This window comes from Halichoerus grypus, chromosome 10 (genome assembly GCF_964656455.1).
Source record: "Halichoerus grypus chromosome 10, mHalGry1.hap1.1, whole genome shotgun sequence".
Taxonomy (NCBI): domain Eukaryota; kingdom Metazoa; phylum Chordata; class Mammalia; order Carnivora; family Phocidae; genus Halichoerus; species Halichoerus grypus.
The window spans coordinates 18757639-18785070 of record NC_135721.1 but is presented as its reverse complement, the minus strand read 5'-3'; the positions used below and the strand labels follow the sequence as shown (position 1 = coordinate 18785070).

The following is a 27432-nucleotide window of genomic DNA, read 5'->3' as shown; positions in this document are numbered from 1 at the left end:
GAGTAAAACAAACAAAACAGAAATCCTTGGCGCCCTGGAGCTTCAGTTTCCAAAGGGGTGATTATGCCTCCCCCACGTGTGGCTGCGAGGTAGGCCAGGGTCCCTGACTGCCACCCCCATCCCTGCCCCCCAACCCCCGCAGACTTTCCCGCCCTGGTGGAGCGCCTGGCACCCCTTACCCAGCCGGCTAACCCGCCAACCCACCGCCAGCGGGTGACTGGTGACCGAGGATTGCAGGGAGGGAAAAGGGAGCGTCCTTTTATTTATTTTTTTTTAAGATTTTATTTATTTATTCATAAGAGACAGAGAGAGAGAGAGAGAGAGAGAGAGGCAGAGGGAGAAGCAGGCTCCCCGCAGAGCAGGGAGCCCGATGGGGGACTCGATCCCAGGAGTCTGGGATCATGACCTGAGCCGAAGGCAGACGCTTAACCATCTGAGCCACCCAGGCGCCCGGGAGCGTCCTTTTAAAACCAAACTGAGGCACTGGGCTGAAACCCGAGCCCCGCTTCCCTGGAAGCCCCAGTCCCAGCAAGGGACGTCAAGGGTGGGGGAGGTCAGGGAGGAGGCCCGCGCACGAGGGGCCTTCAACTGCCTAATCCAACACCACCCTATGTTTTGTTTCAAATAAGCTGACGTCTTGTAAATTAATACTACAGAGAATATACGGTTTACCTGTTGATCTAGGGCTACGATTAGGAGAGGGGTGATTTTTAGAAGGAAAACAAAATCCTGCTCTCATTCTAGGTCTTACTGTGTCTTCCCCTGACTAGGGGTCAGACTCAACATGAGCCAGAGGGTGACACGCAGAATCAAAATCAGCAAGTGGGTAATCATACTCAAAATGAATTCTTAAATTTTCTGAAGACTGTTAGAAAAACCTGTGAAGGGGTGCCTGAATAGCTCAGTCAGTTAAGGGTCAGCCTTCAGCTCAGGTTATGATCCCAGGATCCTGGGATCAAGCCCCACCTGGGGCTCCCTGCTCAGTGGGAGCCTGCTTCTTCTCACTCTCCCCCCTGCTCATGCTCTCTAATAAACAAATAAAATCAGAAGGAGGGGAGGGGAGGGGAGGGGAGGGGAGAATATGAGGCAGTGGATGTTAAGGGTACCTGACCAAAGAGGACACACCTACCTTGATTCAGGAAAGATCAAGTGAATTGAGATAGGCACTCAGTAAGGTAGCTATCATTATTTTTATTGGATCTTTCAGGCAATATTTAACTTCTGCAGAAAATACATTGGCAATAACCGTCAATACATGGTATTGTGATTTCTTAATTATCATACAGACACTGAACTCAAAAAGTGGTTATTGCAGGTGCTTGAGCTCCTTCCTTGGTCCTCACCCTGAATGAATCCTGCTGGCAGATGACTTCCTCGGGAACAGCCTTCTTTTGTGTCCCTCACCAATCAAGGATCAGGGTGTGTGCTCCTTGGTTGCTAAAACCTTTTGAAGGTGACAGAAAAGAAGAATGATGTGTGATATAGGAATGGGGAGCCTACAAGAGCACAAAGAGTTCCTCAGCCCAGCTGAGCTGATCCCCCGCCCCGACCCCCCGAAGCCTTGTCCTGCCAGAGCTGAGCGACCTCAGCCTCTTGTCACTCTCTCTGGATTCAAAACATACAGAGATTCGGGAATAAACCAACCCTATTACGGGGTGGGGGGTGGGGGGGTAGATCACTGATGTGTGATAGGAGTTGAGGGACCCCATATGGTCCTGCTTTCAGACTGTCAGGATGTCTGGAGTACTAATTTACACTACGATTATTGTGATTTAGAAAATACTACCTTCCATTCTTCCCTTTTTTCAAACCTCTGAATCTTGGTCCTCCACCTTCACTGTCAGCTGACAGATGACCTTCTCACTTGAGTAATGAAGTGAACAGAAATAAACAATGTTCCTGCACAAAATTCACCAAGCTACATCCATGTACTGTGCCTTCCATCTGAGTTCTGAATCCCACCTCTTTACAGGTAAAGGGGGTAGGAAGGATAGGGGAATGGATGAGGGGGACTATTTTAACTAGAGAAGTCAGAGAAGGCTTCTCTGAGAAGGTATTTGTGCAGACGTCTGGGTGAACTCAGGGAGTGAGACACGGAGAAATCTGGAGAAAGAGTGTTCCTGGGAGAAGGAATGACAGAAGCAAAAGCCTGAGAGAGGAGTAAAGTTGGTATGTTCAGAAAACAAAAAAAAGGCTGCTGAGGCTGAAGCATAGCAAATGTGGAGAGAAGGCAGGAGATGAGGCTGGAGGGGAGGCAGGTGCCTAATGGTCCAGGGACTTAGACCATGGTAAGGAATTAGAATAAATTCCAAAGTGTGAAGGGAAGCCATTCACAGGTTTTGAATAGGGGAGAAATCGGATCTAACATTTTTTAAATATAGCTTCTGCATGGAGAACGGATTACACAGGGGCAACCACAGAAGCAGGAAGACCAGTTAGGATCACAATGGCCTGAAATGGTGAGAGTAGTGAGAAACCGAAAAGTTAATAAGCCAACAGAGCTGGCACCTGTTAGACATGGGAAGTGAGGAAAAGCAAGAAATCAAAGATGACTCAGACTTTTGTCCTGAGGGGTCCTGGTTGGATTATAATCCTATTCCCCTGAATGAGGGGAAATCTGGAGGCAAAGCAGGTTTTTGGTAGTAAGAGGGACACAAATACAAAAGTAAAGAATAATCCTTTTGGGGGCTGGTTAAATTCAAGATATTCACAACCATTATAACATATATTTGTAAGGTATCAGTATAAAGCGACTTAGTTTTTGTTTTTTCCTTGCTATCCATTTAAACCTGTTCTATTGACGTAGTTCCCTGCCCCACTTTACCTGTTTTATTTTCTCACTGTACTTATTACTAGCTCACATATTACATATTTATTGTCTGTCCCCCGCCATCAAAATGTAAGCTCCTCAAGATCAGAGATTTACCTCTTTTGTTTACCACTATGCCCCTCAAATACTGCTTGGCTCAGAGTAGGTGCTTCTTAAAATTTTGAGGAAGAGGGGCGCCTGGGTGGCTCAGTCAGTTAAGTGTCTGCCTTTGGCTCAGGTCATGATTCCAAGGTCCTGGGATCAAGCCCCATGTGTGTGTGTGGGGGGGGTGTCCCTGGTCAGTGGGGAGTCCCTGGTCAGTGGGGAGTCTGCTTTTCCCTCTCCCCACCCCAGCTCATGCTCTCTCTCGCACTCTCTCAAATAAATAAAAAATCTTTAAAACAAATTTTTTTTAAGATTTTATTTGAGAGAGAACATGTATGAGTGGTGGGGAGGGGCAGAGGGAGAGGGAGAAGCAGGCTCCCCACTGAGCAGGGAGCCTGACACAGGGCTCGATCCCAGGACCCTGAGATCATGACCTAAGCCAAAGGCAGATATTTAACCAACTGAGCCACCCAGGACCCCAAAATCTTAAAACAATTTTTTGAGGAAGAAAGCAAGCAAGCACATGGGAGGATACTAAAACATTACGGTAAAAGGAGTTAAACTACAAAATAAAGTTTTAATAAAACTTCCATGAGTGAACAAAAAAAGTAGCTCCCTTATCCTTTGGAGGTAGGAGTAGGGAAATGGAGAGACAGAAGAAAGATGGAAAGACTGTATATTTGGACTAACGTACCATTCCCATATTGATTTCTAACCAGAAAATGATTTCCAATCCACTCCTAAGAGAGGCTCTACCCCAGGGCCTTGGGACACACAAGGGTGTAGAGAAGAGATCTGAAGGGGAAAAGTGGCACGTAGACCTGGAAGCAGTAGACTAAGTGAGACCAGTCACGTGGCCACCAAGTTTAATTGTAGTTATCTTAGGATGAGAAATCTGTGCTCTGTGAACACCTATATTTCTATATATTTTACATTAAATTTGGGGGCTTTTACTTCTTAAATTTTACTACATTGAATTTAGTATATGATGCTTTTGAAAATTTTCTGCCTGTCTTGGTTGAATTAAGGGGAACAAAATTTGGGGCCTGGCTTGGGTGTGGTAAGTGGTAAATGGTAGAGATGATAGAGATGGATGAGAGACAGAAGGGTTAACATTCCTAAGAAGGAGGTAGGAAAATCTGATAACCCACCCACCAGAGGGCATATCCATGTGTAATAACTCCCAGGGCAACTCTCTCCATTCCCTCTGAATAAAGGAAGCTGCTTCTCAGTTTCTTCTACTCTCTCCCTCGCCTTGTTTGGGGTGAAGGGGGTGCAGTCCACTGCCTCCTCTCTTCCTGAAAGCCTGCCATACAGAGAAGCTCCCAGCTGTTCAGATTTTGGTATCAGCAATTGCTACCTTGTGTATGGCAAAATAGGACTCTCCCAGCTCTCACCGCATCCTGGTCCCCATCCCTTTCTATCTCCTGCTGAGGGTCAACGAAGTGACCTTCAGAGTTGGCCTCTTTGAGACTTGGACTCTTTCTCTCATGAAAACATAGAGGTTCTTTTTCCAGAAAGGATGATCCTTTGTTTCTGTAAGAAGGAACCAGAAAGGAAAGTATTCTCTTAAATACAAACTCAATTGTAGCATTTAATTTTTTTTTACTTTGAAGTTGGTGAGTTTTATATGAATCTATACATTTTTATAAAAAAGAAACCCAAATAAATAGCATTACCTGACTTTAATAGTAGTTTCATTTGCAGTCACTTTGCAGCTTAATCAAACAGCTGAGTGAGGCTCTTTCAGAGTAAATGACCGCCTCACAGAGTTGTCCATTATGTCTTCCCAAGGAAAGTCTAACTGCCAAAGACAAGTATGCTTTCTCCACCCCGATGCCGTAACTGGGATGTTTCCCAATTCATAGACAGGAATCTAATCCTCCACCTCTTTTCCGGGGGGGGGGGGGGGGGGGGCAGAGCTCAGAGACTTAAGCCTCTAGTCTAAAATATAGGCCCTCTGGTACTCTAATATGCAATATTCTCCTTCACATCTGGGTCCCACTCTGCTAGAAGAGATATTTGAGGACAAACCCCTCCTTTTATATCATATATAGAAATTAAATAGGATTTAAATGTTTATTTTCCTAAAACCTGACCCAAACAGATCCATGAGTCTGTGGCAGTTAGGGATTGTAGAGAAACTTACCCTTTTGAAACCTAGGATGCAAGAGTGATTCTGACTCATTCCATCTTTTAAGGCCTTTAGCTAACAAGTGAATAGGGCTTAGTTTCAATACTTCTATTATCCCTCAATTTCAACTCCCATTCAAAAAGCAGAGAAACAAACAGGGTTCTAGAGGGGAGGGGGTGGGGGGATGGGTTAGCCTGGTGATGGGTATTAAATAGGGCACGTATTGAATGGAGCACTGGGTGTTATACGCAAACAATGAATCATGGATCCCTACATCAAAAACTAATGATGTAATGTATGGTGACTAACATAACATAATAAAATAAAATTTAAAAAAAAACAGCCAATTTTTAAACCACACCTCTAGTACACTGAGAAGTCCACAATGTCCAGCTCCATCTCTAATAGTCATCTGTTTCTACAATTAGTCATTAATCATTCTTTCTGTGCCCACGGCAGCAGCAAGTATCTCTAAAAGCCCTCTGGCTTCTGCCACACTGCATTTATTCATCAAATTCTGAGCCTATTCAGAAAAAGGAAAGGGCACTGCGGCTTACCTTGGGGCTTTTTAGGAACAGAAAATTGTACATCATACGAGCTCATTTTTCTTCTGCTTTGCTAGGTTATTTTTTTTATATTTTTTATTATTATCAGCAGCTTTACTGAGGTGTAACTTACACACCATAAAATTCGCCCATTTTAAGTGTAGAAATCAATGATTTTTAGTATAGAGTTGTCTAACCATCACCATGATCTAATTTTAGAACATTTCTGTCAGTCTAAAAACCTCATGCTCATTTACAATCACTGCCCATTCCCAACCCTAGGCCTAGCCCAACAACAATCTACTTCCTGCCTCTATAGATCTGCCTTTCTGGACACTTCCTATAAATAGAATCATACAATATGTGGTCTTTTGAGACTGTCCTCTTTCACGGAGTAGAACGGTTTTGAAGTTCATCCGTTTCATAACGTGTTATCAGTACTTCTCTTCCTTTTAATCACCAAATAATACTCCATGTATAGATATGGCACTTTTTTTTAATCTATTCACCAGCTGATGAATATTTGGGTTGTTTCCACTTTTTGGCTATTGTGAATAATACTGCCATGATCACTCATGTCTAAGTCTTTATGTGGACATATGTTTCCATTTCTCCTGGGTAGGAGTTGAATGGCTGGGTCACATGGTCACTTAAAGTTTCACATTTTGAGAAACTGCCAAACTATTTTCCAAAGTTGCTGCACCATTTTACATTCCCTGCAGCAACATCTGAGGGATCTCATTAGTTTTAATCAGATAAACATGTTATATAACTATATAGAGAAATCTCTTACTTTAATCCCGTGAGTAGGCAATTGAGATGATTCTCTCTGTCACACACACCATCGTACATACTACCACTCTCCTCGTAACATCTCTTCACACTGGGTGTACCTACTATCCACCAAAACTAGTCCAAAATTCCATTTTTACTGCTCCAATTCCAATTAAAAATCTCCTAACCTTTAACTTTGAGTTGTTAACAGTTTATTTTCTGTCTGTGCTTGTTATTTCTGAATCTGTTAGCAATTTGTTCTTTAAAACCAGACAAAATTGAGGCAAGTTGCCACCTCACCCAGACATAGAGGCGGGAGATGCCTGATGTCACACCACCAGAGTGCGGTGTATGCCTCAGCACTATTCCAGCAACTTAAAAGGATGGCAGGGGCTGGAAACACTGCCAAGCATCTTTAATGAAAAAAAGCAAAGCTATGGGGTGCCTGGGTGGCTCAGTTGGTTAAGCGACTGCCTTCGGCTCAGGTCATGATCCTGGAGTCCCAGGATCGAGTCCCGCATCGGGCTCCCTGCTCGGCAGGGAGTCTGCTTCTCCCTCTGACCCTCCCCCCTCTCATGTGCTCTCTCTCTCAAATAAATAAATAAAATCTTAAAAAAAAAAAAAAAAAGCAAAGCTATGGAATAATAGACTTACTTGTAAATAACTGCTTTTTCTTGCTGAGATTCAACAGGATGCGGAGTTCTTGTCAAGGGTTTCAAATCAAAACTACAATCGTTAAAATTCATTTTCACTTTTAACCTTTAACAAGATAACATGTGTGAGGATGTTTTGAAAACAAAACTATCTTACATTTATACAGAAATCATTGTTATACATTGACTGCTATGTATATTGTCCAAAAGACCATTTCAAACTAGTATACTTTTTTTTTTTAATTTTATTTATTTGACAGAGAGAGACACAGTGAGAGAGGGAACACAAGCAGCAGGCAGAGGGAGAGGGAGAAACAGGCTTCCCACTGAGCAGGGAGCCTGATGCAGGGCTCGATCCCAGGATCCTGGGATCATGACCTGAGCCAAAGGCAGACGCTTAACGACTGAGCCACCCAGGCACCCCTCAAACTAGTATACATTCTTGAGTGTTTCAGAATTACTGAATCCGGGATGCCTGGGTAGTTCAGTCGGTTAAGCATCTGACTCTTGGTTTCAGCTCAGGTCATGATCTCTGGTCCTGAGATCCAGCCCTGCATCTGGCTCCCTGCTCAGTGGGGAGTCTGCTTCCCCTCTCTTTCTCCCTCTGCCCCGCCCCCTGCTCCTGCACTCTCTAAAATAAATAAATCTTAAAAAAAAAAAAAAAAAAAGAGGGGTGCCTGGGTGGCTCAGTCGTTAAGCATCTGCCTTCGGCTCAGGTCATGATCCCAGAGTCCTGGGATCGAGCCCCACATCAGGCTCCCTGCTCTGTGGGAAGCCTGCTTCTCCCTCTCCCACTCCCCCTGCTATGTTCCCTCTTTCACCATGTCTCTCTCGGTCAAATAAATAAAATCTTTAAAAAAAAAAAGATTTGGGGGCGCCTGGGTGGCTCAGTTGTTAAGCGTCTGCCTTCGGCTCAGGTCATGATCCCAGGGTCCTGGGATCAAGCCCCGCATCGGGCTCCCTGCTCAGAGGGAAGCCTGCTTCTCCCTCTCCCACTCCCCCTGCTTGTGTTCCCTCTCTCGCTGTGTCTCTCTCTGTCAAATAAATAAAATCTTAAAAAAAATAAAAAATAAAGATTTTCTCTCCCTCTCCGTTTGCCCCTCCCCTTCTCTCTCCCTCTAAAAAATAAAAATAAAAAGTTATAAGGTCTAATATATGTCTAATTTGAGCCCAGAAGCAGAATGGAAAGAAGAAAAAGCAATCAAGAGATCATTGCTGTGAATTTTCATGACTGATGAAAAATGAACACAGAGTAATGTATGGTGATTAACATAATAAAAAAAAATTTAAAAAAAAATGAACACAGAGATCCAGGAAGCACAATATATACCAGTAGCTTAAATAAAAAGAAATCTATACCTAGACATCTCTAGGAAGAGTGCAGAACACTAAAGACACGGGCGCCTGGGTGGCTCAGTCAGTTAAGCATCTGCCTTCAGCTCAAGTCGTAATCCCGGGGTCTTGGGATCAAGCCCCGCATCAGGCTCCCTGCTCAGTGGAGGAGTCTGCTTCTCCCTCTCCCTCTGCCCCTCCCCCTGCTTGTGCTCGCTCTCTCTCACTCACACTTTCAAATAAAATCTTTTAAAAAAATAAATTTTTTTTTAAAGATTTTATTTATTTTTCAATAGAGAGAGACAGCAAGAGAGGGAACACAAGCAGGGGGAGTGGGAGAGGGAGAAGCAGGCTTCCCGCTGAGCAGGGAGCCCGATGCGGGGCTCGATCCCAGGACCCTGGGATCATGACCTGAGCCAAAGGCAGACGCTTAACGACTGAGCCACCCAGGTGCCCCAAAATAAAATAAATTTTAAAAAAACAACGCTAAAGACAAAGATTTTATAAGCAGCCATTGAGAAAGGATGAAGATCAGAATGACAGCAGACTTCTCATAAACAACAGAAACCAAAAACAAGAAGTATATCTTTAAAGCATTAAGAGAAAATAAGTAACAACCTAGAATTTTGTATTCAGCAAATTATCTTTAAAGAACAAGAATAAAGATATTTCAGGGGCGCCTGTGTGGCTCAGTCGTTAGGCATCTGCCTACGTCTCAGGTCATGATCCCAGGGTCCTGGGATGGAGCCCTGCATGGGGCTCCCTGCTCAGTCGGTCTGCTTCTCCCTCTCCCGCTCCCCTTCTTCTCCCTCTCCCACTCCCCTGCTTGTGTTCCTTCTCTCGCTGTCTCTCTCTCTCTCTGCCAAATAAATAAATAAATAAATAAAATCTTTTAAAAAAAAAAAAGAAGAAGAAAGATATTTCAGATACACCAGAATTGAACATTAAAGGCTGAACTTCAGAAAAACAAAGTCTCCAAAACTATGGTATAAAATGGAAGCCAGATGGCAACCACACGGATTCCCTCCTCTATGTAGCCATCTCTGATCTCTACATTCCTACATATATGTCTGTTAACTTCAGACAGGAAGTTTTCTCCTGGATTCACCCAAACTAGAGATCATTTAAATTAATAAAATTATATAAACCGAACACTGAATAATTTCAATCCCAAGAAACTGATGCTCCTTTTCATTTTTTAAATTTTTTTGGAGAAGGGGAAGGGGCAGAGGGAGAGGGAGAGAATCTTAAGCAGGATCCATCATAGAGCCCGACACAGGTCTTGGTCTCATGACCCTGAGATCATGACCTGACCCAAAATCAGGAGTCAGACGCTTAAACAACTGAGCCACCCAGGAGCCCTTTCATTTTTTTTATTTCTATCCAGGATCCCACCTTTGTATTTTCTGTTAGGCTGGATTAAGTGTCCCTCCTCTGTGCTTCCATAATAAACTGTGCATATCAGTATTATCACGTCTGCCATTTGTAATGGAATTATTTATTTAAATAGCTATCTTCTCTATTGTATTATGAGTTCTTTAAGGCGATTATAACTCAATACATAAGTCTCCAAATTAATTTGAAATATGGGTTCAATTGTGTCCCCCAGAAAAAATATGTTCAAGTCCTAAACTCTGATACCTGTGACTGTGATCTTATTTGGAAAGAAGGTTTTTGCAAATGTAATCAAGTTAAAATGAGGTCATAATGGATTAGGGCGAGCTCTAATCCAGTGACAGATGTTATAAGATGGAAATCGGAGGGGCGCCTGGGTGGCTTAGTCATCTGGGCATCTGACTCTCGATTTTGGCTCAGGTCATGATCTCAGGGTCGTGGGATTAGGCCCTGCGTGGAGCTCCAAACTCAGCATGGAGTCTGCTTGTCCCTCTCCCTCTGCTCTTCCCCCCACGCCACTTGCACACTCTGTCTAATAAATAAATAAATAAAATCTTTAAAAAAAAAAGAAAAAGGAGGGAAATTGGATACAGAGGGAAGAAGACCATGTGACAATGGAGGCTGACATTAGAGTGATAAGATGATTGCCTGCAGCCAACAGCAGCTAGGAAAGAGACAAGGAAGGAGGCTCCCCTAGAGCCTTCATAGAGGAAATGGCACTGCTGACCTCTTGATTTTATACTTCCAGCCCCCAGAACTGGGAGAAAATACCCAGTTTGTGGTACTGTATTACAACTGCCTTAGGAAACTAATATGTAATAATATTTCTCAAAACTGAATTCCTCTCCGGGCACCTGGGTGGTTCAGTCGTGAAGCGTCTGCCTTCAGCTCAGGTCATGATCTCAGGGTCCTGGGATTGAGTCCTACATCGGGCTCCCTGCTCGGCGGGGATCCTGCTTCTCCCTCTGCCTCTGCTGCTCCCCCTACTTGTGCTCACTCTGTCAAATAAATAAAATCTGGGGCACCTGGGTGGCTCAGTCATTAAGCGTCTGTCTTTGGCTCAGGTTGTGATCCCAGGGTCCTGGGATCGAGCCCCGCATCGGGCTCTCTGCTCAGCAGGAAGCCTGCTTCTCCCTCTCCCACTCCCCCTGCTTGTGTTCCCTCTCTCGCTGTGTCTCTCTCTGTCAAATAAATAAATAAAATCTTAAAAAATATATAAATAAATAAATAAATAAAATCTTTAAAAAAAAAAAAAACAAATTCCTCTCTGACTCTTCCTTTTCCCTGGCCTTCCAAATCTGGCCACCAAAATCTAAAATTCCTTTGTTTTATCACATCAATCTCCTCCTTCCGTTCCTTTTGCCACCATCCTGAGGCCTTTATCAACATAACATAGGTCCTTACAAAAAGTTCAATGATCTCCAGCTTCCAGTCCTATCTTATCTCTAATCTATCATATACAGCATATGCCAGATTAAAGTTTCCAACATTACTATCCTCAATGACTCCCCATTCCCTACATGATAAAATCCCAATTTTTAAGCTGGCATTGAAGGCTTTTCACAAAATCACTCCAAACTAGTCTCACAGACTTAACCAGTGACTAGTCATCCACTCATTCATTTCACACACAATTAGACAGTTGCAAACTGTATGATAAGTGAAAAAGTATATTTGTGTCAAGTGATGGGACAAAAGAGGGACTGGACCAAACTGACCAGTATAAGGAGGTGGACTGGAAATATATATATATATATATTTTTAAAGATTTTATTTATTTATTTGACAGAGAGAGACACAGCGAGAGGGAGAGCACAAGCAGGGGGAGTGGGAGAGGGAGAAGCAGGCTTCCCGCCGAGCAGGGAGCCCGATGTGGGGCTCGATCCCAGGACCCTGGGATCATGACCTGAGCTGAAGGCAGATGCCCAATGACTGAGCCACCCAGGCGCCCCGTGGACTGGAAATATTTTAAGATTTTTTAGATTTATTTATTTAAGCAATCTCTACACCCAACGTGGGGCTCAAACTAACAACCCTGAGATCAAGAGCCACATGCTCTACCAAATGAGCCAGCCAGGTGTCCCAACTGGAAATATTTCATAGAGAAAGTGTTAAAGTGGCATTTAATAGACTCTTGGAAACAGTGTTTTCCTCAAAAAGAGACTGGGTATAGAGCAGAAGACCACAGAAAGGCCCCATCAGTGGCGAAGACACACAGGAAGAGATCAAGACCTTCAGGTAAACAAGGGCAAATCCCCACCCATTTCCCTGGATCCATCTGTACGACAAAGCAAAAGCCTTAAGCTGCTGGGAAGAGGGAAGTAAATTCTTCCCCACCCCCCAGGACAACAAGCAAAGATATACTGCTTTTGGAAGAGAAGGAAAGGCAAAACCTTTCTGCCTATAGAGAAGTAAGAGGGGTACACCCAGGACCAAGGCAAGGATCCAGTGCTATTAGGATAAGGATAGAAGTAAAAATCCTCTGTCCCATTGGGAGAGACAAACCACTTCAGGTCCAGAATCCTACACCTATACCAAGCAGAGATCTGCTACTGTTGGAAGAAGGGCAGGAAACTCACCCAAGAACAACCACACAAGAGTTTGGCTGCCACAAGAAGGGAAAGGAACTCTAAGAACGTGCTATTCCTGAGGCCCAAGCACACAGAGCATGCCTAACACTGAGGTGGGATAAGGAAAACAGAAAAAATTGCTCTGCTCCAACTATGAGCCTAGCAATAACAAGCAATAGCAGTATACTTCTGGGGATGAAGCAAGACCATGGGAGAGACTCACCCCACACCTCTCCCACACACCTCTGTGACAAAGGCTTACTGAAATAGCCAAAAACTGAAAGGGAAGAAGGAATGCTTGAGAAAACCCTTCTGGCATGCCAGGCCCCACCCTAAGCACAAGGTAACAGCAGCCCAACACTAAAGGCATTTGAAGCCTGTAGCGCAATAATACCTAAACCAGCTCAACTTCTGACTAGATAAACCCAATTCTCCACACTAATGCTTGCCAGAAGAAAAGGATATCTATTTCTAGACATACTCAGTCTATACTGTTCTACCTCTATTGCCTGGTATTCAATCAAAAATGACAAGACATGCAAAAAAAAAAAAAAAAAGCTAAGACAAAATAACCTCAAATATCTAGCATTTAATAAAAAATTATAAGACATAGGGGGGTGGGCAAAACAAAAAATAACCCATTGTCAAGAGTGAAAGCAATCAATAGAACCACATTCAGAAATGACCCTAGCAAGGGAACTATCTGAGAATTTAAGATAACTATGACTAATATGTTAGAGAATCTAGTGGAAAAGTGAACCTGTATAAATGGGAGAATTTCAGGAGGGGTGAAAACTATGTGACAAAAAATCAAATGGAAATGCTGGAAATAAAAATCACATCAGAGACAAAGAATTCCTCGGATGGACTGATCAAGAGATGGGACAAAGGGGCACCTGGGTGACTCAAGTCACTTAAGCATCTGCCTTCAGCTCAGGTCATGATCTCAGGGTCTTGGGATCGAGCCCCGCATTGGGCTCCCTGCTCAGTGGGAACCTGCTTCTCCCTCTCCTCCCTGCTTGTGCTGTCGCTATCTCTGTCTCTCTAAATAAGTAAATAAATAAAATCTTAAAAAAGAGAGAGAGAGAGATGGGACACAGCTGAGGAAAGGCTCAGTGAACCTAAAGATAGGTTAGTAGAAATTGTCCAACTGAAATATAATTAGAAAAAAAAATTTTAAACACAAAAGAACAAACTAAGAGCTACAGAGCCATGAGACAATCAAATGGTCTAACATACATATAATTGGAGTCTCAGGGGCACCTGAGTGGCTCAGTCAAGCATCTGCCTTCGGCTCAGGTCATGATCCTGGAGTCCCGGGATTGAGTCCCACATCAGGCTCCCTGCTCAGCAGGGGGTCTGCTTCTCCCTCTGCCCTCTTCCCTCTCGTGCTCTCTGTCTCTCATTCTCTCTCTCTCAAATAAATAAATAAAATCTTTAAAAAAAAAAAAAATAATAATAATAGGGGTGCCTGGGTGGCTCACTCAGTTGAGCAGCTTGCCTTTCGCTCAGGTCATGATCCCAGGTCCTGGGACCGAGCCCCACATCAGGCTCCCCACTCAGCGAGAAGCCTAATTCTCCCTCTCCCACTCCCCGCTTGTGTTCCTGCTCTCGCTATCTCTGTCAAATAAATAAAAATCTTTAAAATAATAATAATAATAATAACTGGAGTCTCAGAAAGAAAAGAAAAATAGGGCATAAGAAATATTTGAAGTGATAATGGCCTCATATTTTCCAAAATAAATAATGAAAGATGTCAAACCACAGATACAAGAATCTCAGAGCACCCTAAGCAGGATAAACAGAAAGAAAGGGAAAAACAAAAAACAAAATACCTAGACACATCATAATCTAGCTATTAAAAAGCAAAGAGAAAATCTTGAAAGTGCCAAGAAAAAAGAAACATCAAAAACAGGAACAAAGATTACAGATTTCTAATTGAAAAATGAATTTTTTTAAAAATCAGAATTATGATAAAATTTATACCAGTCAAGAAGAGTTTTCAAATTCCAAAAGGTTCCATAATTTCTATTATATTAACCATTACCTGCTCCTTTTACAAAATTCACTTTCTATGTAGGTTGTAGGCAGCTTAAGCCACTCATTTGGAGTCATAAAGTGCCTTGAATTAGAAATTCTTGGGAATCTGGAATGCAGTTTGGCCTTTTCAATCTCTTTAAATTCTTTCATTGTATATATTTTGCCTGCAAGAAGATTAGTAACCTAGATTAGCACCCTTAAATGCAACTCCCATTGCTCTTGGGTTATGAAATCACATAACAATCAGGCACTGAGTACCAGTCTCACACTGAAGAAGAGTTCTTTTTTCATCATCTTTGTCATATTGTGCCTTTTTCAAAGGGTCACGAAATGGTGGAATGGTAACCTACAAGAAAAGCATGTCTTTTGAGGACAGGATTGCAGGTCTTTTTCAGTCTACCTTAAACATCTATGTATGGCTCTTAGGCCAGAAGAATCAAGAATATAGTATCTACAAACTACTTCAGTGTAACCATTATATATATTTAACATTTTACAAAGAAATGAGGGCACTCCGATACATCTCTTAGCAAGGCCCTCCAGTCATGGTTAGCTCTTGTGTTAATAGCTTTTCCAGATCACTGTGGATATTCTTCTTAGACACTCTACCCAAACTCAGTAAGTGGTAGTTTCTTAAAGGTTATGATGTGCAATCTGAAACTGTGTAAATAAATTATTCAAACTCAACTACATTAAAACCCATTGGTCTGGGGCACCTGGGTGGCTCAGTTGTTAAGCGTCTGCCTTCAGCCCAGGTCATGATCCCAGGGTCCTGGGATCGAGTCCCACATAGGGCTCCCTGCTCAGCAGGAAGCCTGTTTCTCCCTCTCCCACTCCCCCTGCTTGTGTTCCCTCTCTCGCGGTGTCTCTGTCAAATAAATAAATAAAATCGTAAAGAAAAAAATCCGTTGGTCAATCTTGAACTTTGAATGGATCTTTTATCTATGTCATGGGTTGAGTATTTGGAAAATATTGTATCACTGAGTTTTGTGAGAACTTCCAAATGTTAATACATTTCATTATACTATAATCAATCACTCTCATCAGAAAAGTCTAAGAGTATTATTGGGAAACTGTCACACTCACGATGATATTTTTCCAAAATTCAAATTTTTTGCTTGAAAGCTCACATTTTACCATTAGCAACAAATATTGTCAGTTGGTTTTCTTGAAGTGACACTTACTTTATTAATTTCCAGAAAATGTCTGCCAAATATCCAACACTTAATAACCAGTTTGTAAGAGATTCTTTCAAGTAAAAATGGTATACCATGGGGAAAAAATAAACCAGTACAGCTCACAATTCATGCAATCATGCTCCGTTTCAGTAGGCAGCAGAAATGCTCCTTGCATACTTCCCATTTCATCACACAGAATATTAAAAAGATGTGTACTCAGGGGCAAGATTTAATAAAATTAGTAATTTTTAATGTTTGATCAAGGACATTCTTAAGTGAAATTGAATTTTATTGTGAGTGCATGGCAATGAAGAATATAATGACAACCAGTAGGATTTGGTGACACTGACTAAGCAGTTCTCAGGTACCAGCAGTTTTACCCACCATTGATTTTGCACCATCAGAGCAAAAGTCAACAATATGAAAAAGGCAAATGGTATTTGGCACTATTATGAAAATACTTGGCCTAATGGACCGCTAAAAGGGTTTCAGGGTTCTCAGAGGTCTATATCCCTCACTTTAAGAACTGCTGCTATGACTTCAAAGTGCTCAGCTTAACTTAAGAGGCCACCTATCAGCTTCATTTAGAAAGGCAGCATGGTAAAAGAACTGCAATTCTGATACAAAAAGATGTGGCTTCAGGGCCTCCTGGGTGACTCAGTCGGTTAAGCCTCTGACTTTTTATTTCAGCACCGGTCATGATCTCAGGGTCATGAGATCCAGCCCCGAGTTGGGCTCCACACTCAGCAGGGAGTCTGCTTGAGATTTTCTCTCTCCCTCTCCCTCTGCCCGTCCTCCCTCTGGGGTAAGCGTGTGTGCTCTCTCTCTCTCTCAAATAAAGTAAATCTTTGTGTGTGTGTGTGTGTGTGTGTTAGATTTTATTTATTTATTTGACAGAGAGAGACACAGCGAGAGAGGGAACACAAGCAAGGGGAGAAGCAGGCTTCCCGCGGAGCAGGGAGCCCAATGCAGGGCTCGATCCCAGGACCCTGGGATCATGACCTGAGCCGAAGGCAGACGCTTAACAAATGAGCCACCCAGGTGCCCCAAATAAAGTAAATCTTTAAAAAAAAAAAAAAAAAAAGATCTGGTTTCAAATCCCAGTTCTGCCCCTTACTAGTTATGTTACAAGCTAGTTTATATAAGGCTCTAGCTGTATCATCTCGGTTTAATTTTCACCTATTAAAATAGGAACAATAGGGACGCCTGGGTGGCTCAGTTGGTTAAGCGACTGCCTTCGGCTCAGGTCATGATCCTGGAGTCCCTGGATGGAGTCCCACATCGGGCTCCCTGCTCGGCAGGGAGTCTGCTTCTCCCTCTGACCCTCCCCCCTCTCATGTGCTCTCTCTCTCATTCTCTCTCTCTCAAATAAATAAAATCTTTAAAAAATAAATAAATAAAATAAAATAGGAACAATAACACATACACACAATTTGGCAAAACAAATAACAAAAAACCTGCTTTGTCTGCAAATGCCAGCAGTTTAAAATGTCTATGACTCAAGAATTTTGTTTAATAATATCCACTATTAGCAAAAGTGTGGGAAAATGGACTCTGGTGGGGGTACAAATTTATACAACCATCCTGGAGGACAATTTGGCAATATAAATCCAAATAATGCACAACTTTAACTCAGCAATTCTACTTCTAGCAACTTACCTAAGGAAAACCTTATGAAATAAACAGTTACAGGGAAGTTCATCATAATGTCATTTATAACAGCAACAGGTCAAAAATAATCTAGATGTTGACAGTAGGGAATATGTTAAAAAAAAATGATGGTATAGCAAGATACCATATATAGTTAGAAACACATCTATGCTCTGCTATTTACAGCTGTGGGACTCTGGAAAAGTAACTTTTTTTTTTTTAAACAAAGATTTTATTTATTTGACAGAGAGAGACAAAGCGAGAGGAGGAACCCAAGCAGGGGGAGTGGGAGAGGGAGAAGCACCCCTCCGGAAAGGTAACTTAACCAATTTGTGTCTCACTTGCCTCATCTGCAAATTACATCATGTGGTAGCAGTGAAGATGAAAAAAAAAAAAAAAAAAAAAGTCCTAACATTTGGTTAAGCCCTCAGTGCAAGTTTTTTGTTTTTTGTTTTTTTAAGATTTATTATTTTAGAGGGGTGCCTGGGTGGCTCTGTTGGTTAAGCGACTGCCTTCAGCTCAGGTCATGATCCTGGAGTCCCGGGATCGAGTCCCGCATCAGGCTTCCTGCTAGCAGGGAGTCTGCTTCTCCCTGACCCTCCCCCCTCTCATGTGCTCTCTCTCTCTCTCTCATTCTCTCTCAAATAAAATCTTAAAAAAAAAAAAGATTTATTATTTGAGAGAGAGAGAGAGGGAGAAAAGGAGAGAGTGGGGAGACTGACAGAGGGAGATAATCTCCCCACTAATCTGCGTAGCCCAACTCAGGGCTCGATCTCATGACCCTGAGATCATGACCTGAGCAGAAATCAAGAGTCAGAGGGGCGCCTGCATGGCCCAGTCATTGAGCGTCTGCCTTTGGCTCAGGTCATGATCCCGGGGTCCTGGGATCGAGCCCCGGCTGGGGCTCCCTGCTCAGCGGGAAGCCTGCTTCTCCCTCTCCCACTCCCCCTGCTTGTGTTCCCTCTCTGTCTCTGTCTGTCAAATAAATAAAACTTAAAAAAAAAAAAGAAAAAGAAATCAAGAGTCAGAGGCCTAACCGACTGAGCCACCCAGGCACCCCAACTGTTATTAACATAACACTGTGCAATGATTAAAATTATGTATTTACATTTATTGACAAAGAAAGAAGCAAATCATAGAACTACTGAGGAAAAAATGCAGATTATAAAACATAATGTGTGTTACACCAATTTGTAAAATAAAAATGTGTATATACACCCACATATAGAAAGCAAGTCTTGGCTATCCAGAAGAATATACAGAAAAATGTTAGTAAGTTCACTCTGTGTAATGAAATTGTGAGGGTTTTAAGATTTATTTATTTGAGAGCAAGAGAGAGACAGAACATGAGCAGGGGGAAGGAGGCAGAGGGAGGGGAGAAGCAGAATCCCCACTGAGCAGGGAGCCCCACTCAGGGCTCCATCCCAGGACCCTGAGATCATGACCTGAGCCCAAGGCAGACACTTAACCGACTGAGCCACCCAGGAGCCCCTGTGAGTGGTTTTTTAATTCTTTACTTAAAAATAGATTTGGGAGGGGGGGGGCGCCTGGATGGCTCAGTTGGTTGGGTGACTGCCTTCGGCTCAGGTCATGATCCTGGAGTCCCGTGACTGAGTCCCTCATAGGGCTCCCTGCTCGGTGGGGAGTCTGCTTCTCCCTCTGGCCCTCCTCCCTCTTGTGCTCTCTGTCTCTCCTTCTCTCTCTCCCTCAAATAAATAAAATCTTAAAAAAAAAAAAAAAAGATTTGGGGGGGCACCTGGGTGGCTCAGTAGGTTAAGCGTCTAACTCAACTTCAGTTCAGGGCGTGATCTCAGGGTCGGGAGATTGAGCCCTGCATGGGGCTCCATGCTGGGCATGGAACCTGATTAAGATACTCTCTCTCTCTCTCCCCCCTGCCCCTCCCCCAACTCTCTCTCAAAAAAATTTTTTTTCATGTATCATGAAAATGTATTACATTTGTAACAAATTTTTAAGTCTATTAAATTTTTAAATATTACCTATTACTCAATTATTATACAATATTTTCAAATTTTATAGAGGTTTAATTTACTTTGGACTTTGGCTTTTTTATTCCTTTCTAAGATATGGAGATGGGAAACTATTCTTAAGATGTTACTGCGTTCTTAGGGAATCACTAAAGAACTACTTATATATTAGGGCTACTCAGAATAACCAACCACATAATACCAAAAATAAGAAATCTATCCTACCTTCAGAAAATTTGGGTCCTCTTTGCTCATATAAAAAGGATCATACTCTTTTGGATCATAATGTTCTATAAATGCATTTCCCTATAGGAAGGAAATAAAACTACACATAACAAAAGGTACACAATTAATTTTGAGCATAACAGGATAACAGGATTCAAGAGTCACACAGTTCCATTCTTCTGCTTCAAAACAGCATTAATGACAAATGCAAAGGGGAAGGGAAGACCAAAATTGAAATTAAACTTAATGTAGCCAAGTAATAACTATTATAGTGACAGAAGGAATCTACTTAAAATTTGCAAGAATAATGAATGTTGGAACACTAACAGATTTGGGAATTTGTTTTTAAATGCTTACTAGTCAAACATCTCAGATCTCTTAGAAATGCTAAAACAAATATTTTATAGCATTGTAAATAACTGAGTCCTAGAACTACATATAAATATCCTGAATCTACAGCCCAAATTTAATTGGTATATAAAATTAATAATTACATTTAAAAAGCAAAGAAAACTGATTCTAATGTACACATTTAAATCCAGACTTAACCCTCTTCCCTCCATCCTTTCCACATGCCCTGGATTTAGGACACAGCGTACACTGTAACAGAGTAGAGATTATACATTTATAGAGTCAGAAGGGGCAGGCCGTTTGGATGATTATAAAGGTAATCATAGTTTTAAACCAACTGAAACAAGTATCAAATGACCTCTTCGTACCTTTTTATTTACATGTTTTAAAAAACTATCTAATTCTTCTTGTCTCCTTTTTTTAATCTTCTTATATGAACAAACTTTTTCTATTATTTTCTTCTGGAGAGGATGTGCCACATGGTCAGCCCATCTTTTATGTAACATTTCTTTTCTTCTTGCCTTTAAAAAGTCATGATGTTGTAAACACTTATCTAGTTCCTAATAAACATTGATGGAAAAGGCAATTATTTTAAAGCTTTGTTGTTCTAAAATTTAAATTCATTTATATTCCTAAGAATAACGCACAAAGTCATTCATTAATTCAATCATTTATTTGGCTTCTACTGGGTGACACACACTCTACTGGAAATAGTGAATACTACATAGATAAATTAGACAACATGCCTACTCTCCCTGGAGAGACAGACTACAAAACAAATATACAAAACAATAGAGGGACAATATAGCAAAATACACACACACAAAACACAGACTCAGATACTTGTACATCAATGTTCATAGAACCATTATTCACAGTAACCAAAAGGTGAAAACCCAAGTGTCCATCAACAAAATGTGGTATACACACAAAATGGAATATTAGACAGCCATAAAATGGAATGAAGTTCTGACACATACTTCAAAATGGATGAATCTTGAAGATAATATGCTAAGTGAAATAAGCCAGACACAAAAGGACAAATATTGTAGGATCCCACTTATATGAAAATATCTAGAATAAGCAAATTCAGAGACAGAAAATAAACAAGAGGCTACTAGAGGGACCTCTGGGGCAGGGGGGATGGGAAGTCATTACTTAATGTGTATAAAGTTTTGGCTGGGGTGATGAAAAAGTTTTAGAAATAGAAATAGATAATGATGATTTCATGACATCCATCTATTTGGAAATATTGATGATGGTTTACAACATGTGAATGTAATTAATGTCACCGAATTGTACACTTAAAAGTGGTTAAAAATAGCAAAGTTATGTTATATATATTTTACCACATGGGAAAAAAATGACTAAATTTTTCTTTTTAATTCCTAGAGGTGGGAGACATTTGGGATAGGCCTTAAGAGAGTTATCTAGGAAGAGAAGGGATGAGAGAATGTGAAAGAAGTATATTCTATGGAGGGAGAAAAAAAAAAGACAAGAGTGAAGAGGCAGAAGCTAGCACAACCTGGATGAAATGGCAAGTAGCCCATAAAGAAAATGACTGATTTAGGCTATAAACTAAAACTTCTTATCCAAAACGTATCCACCTTTCATCTAGCAAATGAAATCATGTGATTTCACAATCAACAACATGAAATGCAAAACGAAAATAAATAAATAAACGAAGAACACTGAGAGCTTCTCTAGGCTCTATCCCTCCCTAGCTTCAGGTCATAGCACTCTTCAACCATTCTTAATGAATAGCCCCTTTCCTTTTTAAACAACACTGAAGAAAATTTTTCCTTACAAGTTACCCACTCCAGTGTTTATTCTACATGGACATTCATCTTGTCTTATAATTAAGCCCATCCTGTTACAGTTAAAGCCTTCTTCTTGCCTATGCATACCTGAGTAATAATTGGTCAGTGTGTTCCAGTAACAGCTCTTAAAGCTCTTAAGAATACACACTGACTCCACAGAAGCCCTACTAGATGAAAGAACAAGTGGGGAAAAACTCCTACATATAAGTATCTATGAAACAATCCCCACAAAGTAGAAAAAGAGAAGTCAATTAAAACAATCTCAAAGATCGCTTAAGGTTAATGCTAGGGGCTAATGAGCATTTTCAATTCTATTTCCTGTATTTTCTAAAATTTGTAAATGATGATGCACTACATCTAAAATGGATAAAATTTAATTTTTAATTGTGACACATTCTGTAGCCAATTCTTACCTTAATTACATAATTTTCTCTATATAATATTGATTGAATAGCTGCATCAATATCTTCTTTAGCTAATGCCTAAAATGACAAAATGAAATTTTGAAAATAAAATCTTAAAAAAAATCAAATTATGGGGGCATCTGGGTGGCACAGCCAGTTAAGCATCCAACTCAGTTTTGGCTCAGGTCATGAGCTCAGGGTCCTGAGATTGAGCCCCATGTCGGGCTCTGCACACTGTATGGAGTCAACTTCAGCTTCTCTATCTCCCTCTGCCGCTCCCTGCTCCCATTCTCTCTAAAACAAAAAAATTAAAAATTTTAAAAATCAGATTATTAATACTATCTGGACTCGCTTTTATGTGACAGACATATCCCTGGAAAGTTCTCTGTAAATACAATTTTTCTACTTCAAATCATATCATCAAGTACTTCTTTTTTTTTTTGAAAGATTTTTTCTTTATGTGTGAGAGAGTGAGTGAGAGAGAAAGCACGAGAGGGAGGAGGGTCAGAGGGAGAAGCAGACTGGAGCCCTCATCAAGTACTTCTTAAAGGTATTTGAATCTTTCTGCTATTTGCTATCGCTCATTCAAGGGCAAAAAATAACTCTCATCACAGACATTTTGACTCCCAGCATGGTCAAATGACTTGCCCAGAGTCGCATGATAAATAGAATCCATCTTTTTGTCACATTTCATGTTTTTACCTTTATGAGTTAGACTCAGGCCTCTATTTGAATTCATTCAGTCATCAGTGAATTCTACTTTAATTCATTTAGTCATTATAGCTTCAAATATTAGTAATTTACATACAAGTCACATTTTCAGATTTTTTTTAAAGATTTATTTATTTATTTGCAAGAGAGCACACATAAGCATGGTGGGGAGGGGCGGGGTGGAGAGAGAGAATCCCAAGCAGACTCCCTGCTGAGCGTGAAGTCCAAGCAGGACTCTTATCTCACAACCCTGTGATCACGACCTGAGCAGAAATCAAGAGTCAGACACTTAACCAACTGAGCCACCCAGGCACGCCACATTTTCAGATTTTAAAGCAACACAATCTTCAGGAAATAGTTCATAACATTAATTTTTTCCACTTACATAACAAATCTTCCATAAATACACACCAGAAAATACAAGAGGTTGTAAACATGTCACAAATTGTACACTTAAAAATCGTCAAAAATAGCAAACTTTGATGCTATATATATTTTACCACATTGGAAATATGATTAAATTTTTTAAATTTCCCAAAGTGAGAGACATTTGGGATGGGACTTTGAAATCTTCTCACAATTACACAAAAACAAAATATTCTCAAATTAACAGTCATTGGGGGCGCCTGGGTGGCTCAGTGGTTAAGCTTCTGCCTTTGGCTCAGGTCATGATCCCGGGGTCCTGGGATCGAGCCCTGCATGGGCTCCCTGCTGGGCGGGAGGCCTGCTTCTCCCTCTCCCACTCCCCCTGCTTGTGTTCCCTCTCTCGCTGTCAAATAAATAAATAAGATCTTTAAAAAAAAAAAAAAAATTAAAAGTCATTGGAAGTAGTTGTCTTCGGTTCCACTACTCCTTTTTTTTTTTAATTTGACAGAGAGAGAGAGAGGCAGGAGAGAGGGAACACAAGCAGGGGGAGTGGGAGAGGGAGAAGCAGGCTTCCCGCTGAGCAGGGAGCCTGATGCAGGGCTCGATCGGGGGCTCGATGAGGGGCTGGATCCCAGGACCCTGGGATCATGACCTGAGCCGAAGGCAGATGTTTATCGACTGAGCCACCCAGGCGCCCCAGTTCTACTACTCTTGTTTTCAGAACAGATGAGTAAAATCTCAAAATCCAAGAACTAACCTTCCCAAGGATGGTTAACACCCAAGGAAATTAAGAGTCATGGGAGTTAACCAACAACTAGAAGCCTAGAAAATCCTGCACTGAGTCAGAATTTAAACTCAAATAAAGGGGCGCCAAGGTGGCTCAGTTGGTTGAGCAACTGCCTTTGGCTCAGGTCATGATCCTGGGGTCCTAGGAGAGAGTCCCACATCGGGCTCCCCCTGCTCTGCAGGGAGCCTGCTTCTCCCCCTTTCTCTGCCTGCCATTCCCCCTGCTTGTGCTCTCTCTCTCGGGGTCAAATAAATGGATAAAATCTTGGGCACCCGGGTGGCTCAGTTGTTAAGGTCATGATCCTGGGGTCCTGGGATAGAGCCCCGCATCAGGCTCCCTGCTCAGCGGGAAGCCTGTTTCTCCCTCTCCCACTCCCCCTGCTTGTGTTCCTGCTCTCGCTATCTCTCTGTCAAATAAATAAATAAAATCTTTAAAAAAAAAAAAGGATAAAATCTTAAAAAAAAAAAAAACAACCCTCAAATATATCTAACTCCAAATTCATTTTCTTTGTTCTTTCTGCCTCACAGAGTTGCTATTCCTGGCAAATCTGTTGTTCTCAAAACCAAGATGGTACTGAATTAATATTCTAGACAAAAATATAAAAAACAGGGTGCCTGGGTGGCTCAGCTGGTTGGGTGACTGCCTTCGGCTCAGGTCATGATCCTGGAGTCCCGGGATCGAGTCCCGCATCGGGCTCCCTGCTCGGCAGGGAGTCTGCTTCTCCCTCTGACCCTCCTCCCTCTCATGCTCTCTCTCATTCTCTCTCTCGCAAATAAATAAAATCTTAAAAATATATATATATATAAAAAACAACAATCTGAAGACACTGGAGACTGACCAAAAACAGAGAGAAACAAGAATGTAGTCAACCCTTGGAAAAAGAGAATAACATTGGTATAAGTTTTCAGTTTTTATGGACTTTTGTCTAAGGGCAGGCCTCCATCAGAGCTAAAGGTGAGGGCTCAAACCCAGAAACATGAAGTTTTACAGAATTCAAGAATTAGAAGACAGGGGCACCTGGCTCGTCAATCAGAAGAGCATGCGAGGGGCGCCTGGGTGGCTCAGTCGTTAAGTGTCTGCCTTCAGCTCAGGTCATGGTCCCAGCGTCCTGGGATCGAGCCAGGGTCCTGGGATCGAGCCAGGGTCCTGGGATCGAGCCCCACATCGGGCTCCCTGCTCCACGGGAAGCCTGCTTCTCCCTCTCCCACTCCCTCTGCTTGTGTTCCCTCTCTCGCTGTGTCTCTCTCGGTCAAATAACTAAAATCTTAAAAAAAAAAAAAAAAGAAAAAAAAGAGCATGCGACTCTTGATCTCAGGGTTGTGAGTTTGAGCCCCAGTGTAGAGATTACTAAAAAAGATAAACTTAAAAAAAAAAAAAAAAAAAAAAGATTTAGAAGACAGAGTTCAGGGCAACCATAGGAGCTGGAAAGTCAAAGGAGAAATACCTGAAATGAGAAAGCCGTAGAGGAGATGCCACCAATTTTACAAATTAACTGACCAAATCTCTGGCAGATCCTTGAACTATGTATGTACAAGGCAAACTCCTTTGGAAAACAGTTTGGCAGTTTCATAAAAAAGTCAAATTCACTTACTATATAACCCAGTCATTCTACAACTAGAAACCCAAGAGAAATGAAAGCATATGTCCATGTAAAGACATGTACATGACTGTTCCTAACAGCTTTATTTGTAATAGCCAAAAAATGCAAAGAACCCAAATTTAAACTAGGGTATACAGCACTCAGCAAAAAAAAAAAAAAAATGAAGTACTGATACATGCCACAACATGAATTGTAAAATAATTATGGTGAGTGAAAGAAGCCAGACAAAAGGAATACATGCTGTAAGATTACATTTGTATAAAATTTTTTAAATGCTAAACAAAAGTGTAGTGACAGCAAGGAAATCAGTGATTGCCTTGAGGGTTGGCAAGGAGGGAAGGATGACAAGAGGGACACAAGAAGGAAACTTTGGGAATACTGAATATGTTCATTCTCTTGATTGTGCTGATGGTTTCATGTGTGCATACATCAAAAATTTTCAAACTGTACACTTCAAATATATGCAGTTTATTGCATATGTTATACCTTAATAAAGCTGTTTAGAAAAAAATTACCATAGTTTTTAAGAACACAACAGAGTTAAAAGTGCTTCAGGACAAACTTTATAACTTTGTTATATAGAAAACGTAATCAATTGCCTATGATTCCACCTTAAAAAGCTAGAAAATGAATAGCAAACACAAAGTTAGTAGAATGAATGGAAATAATAAAGAGCAGAAATGAAATAGGAAACATAGAAAAAATATTAAGCACAAGCCATTTCTCAATGCAACTAACTACCCAAATACAAACTTCAAAATGCCACCATATTACTGTTACCTCCATAAAAGAAAGTGGCTGTGGTTCCAACCATTCTCTCGATGTCTTGGGCTTGTTAAGCTTGTCAGTTACCCGATCATCACTGTCTAAATTTCTCATTGTGGTCACAAAAAAACAGAGCCCCTAGAAAAACTAAAAAAGTTTAGCTTATTCAGTAATGAGAATTCACAATCCTACTTTCTCTTCTGTTTAACAATCAATCCTTGCGACCACGAACGCGGGTGGAACCGATTCTGAATTAGTAGCCACCCACACTTTCCGTAACAAGAGGGTTCACCATCGTTTCTGATGAGGTCTTCAGAACCAGCCTCTTCTAAGCAGGGCAGATTCTCTCTGGACTGACCCTAGCGTCGCCCCGGAATTCAAGCTTCCCAAGTCCTTCTGCAACACAGCCCATTCGAGACGGCGTGGCAATTGCCAGCCAGGCCTCTAGGGGTCGCACTGCCGCAATTTTCTGACTCGGGAGAACGGCAACTTTCTGGCTACCGACGCCAACACAGGGGGCTTAGAAGAAAGGGAGGGCTGCTTAGAGAAGGAGGGGCTTTCACAAAAATTTGCGTGTCCTCGAACTCTAGGAGGCCCAAAGCAACCCCGAACGAACACACACACACGCACACAACGCACACACACACACACGTTTTCTGAGGGGGAACTTGCGCCCAACACACACACACACACACACACACACACACACACACGTTTTCTGAGGGGGAACTTGCGCCCGCGCCCGTTACACACCCACAGCACCCACCACCCCGTCCCTTCCCTCCCATCTTGTCAACAAGATTAGCGCGTGCTCCGCCCGGCCTGGCAGGAAAGCTGCAGACCGCCACAGGTACCTCAGCTCCCTTCCCAAGACTGGCTGGGCCTTGGGCTCCCTGCAGCACGCGAGGGGCCCGGCCCCTCGGCCCACGGCCCCGCAGTGGTCGGCTGCCACCGGAGAGTGCGGCCCCGTCAGCTCGGGCCCGTCGCCTCGGAATGACAGAACGTTCCAGTCTAGTGTCTCCTTGACGCAGCCCCCAACAACCCCTGCGCCGCGACAGACGACGAGTCAGAATTCTACCAGCCGACACTGCGTCGGTGAGCCCCGCGCAACTTTGTTCCCGAGCCCAGTCCCGCGGAGAAGTAACCTGAGCGCCTAGGGTGCGGGCGCTGGTGGGCGGGTCGTGGTTAGCGAACCAAACCTCAGCGCTTCTCGGTGACGGGCAGATGTTTCAG

The 27432-nt window shown here is 42.1% G+C and overlaps 1 protein-coding gene across 2 annotated transcripts; it reads right to left on the bottom strand.

Annotated features, from left to right (window-relative positions):
* Positions 1-1171: 1171 nt before the first annotated feature.
* FAM228B (family with sequence similarity 228 member B) lies at positions 1172-27350 on the bottom strand. 2 transcript variants are annotated; one of them, XM_078056028.1, is made up of 10 exons: positions 27054-27350; positions 26215-26346; positions 21980-22048; positions 20115-20306; positions 19396-19476; positions 14616-14703; positions 14365-14521; positions 7022-7126; positions 4312-4450; positions 1172-1444 (listed from the first exon to the last, which is right to left on the bottom strand). In XM_078056028.1, exons 2-10 carry the CDS (start codon positions 26311-26313, stop codon positions 1415-1417), a joined length of 960 nt encoding a protein of 319 aa, XP_077912154.1. In that variant the 5' UTR covers positions 26314-26346; positions 27054-27350; the 3' UTR covers positions 1172-1414. The 2 variants fall into 2 exon arrangements, with proteins under 2 accessions (XP_077912154.1, XP_077912155.1); XM_078056029.1 differs by lacking the exon at positions 26215-26346 and having other exon boundaries at positions 4275-4450.
* Positions 27351-27432: the final 82 nt, after the last annotated feature.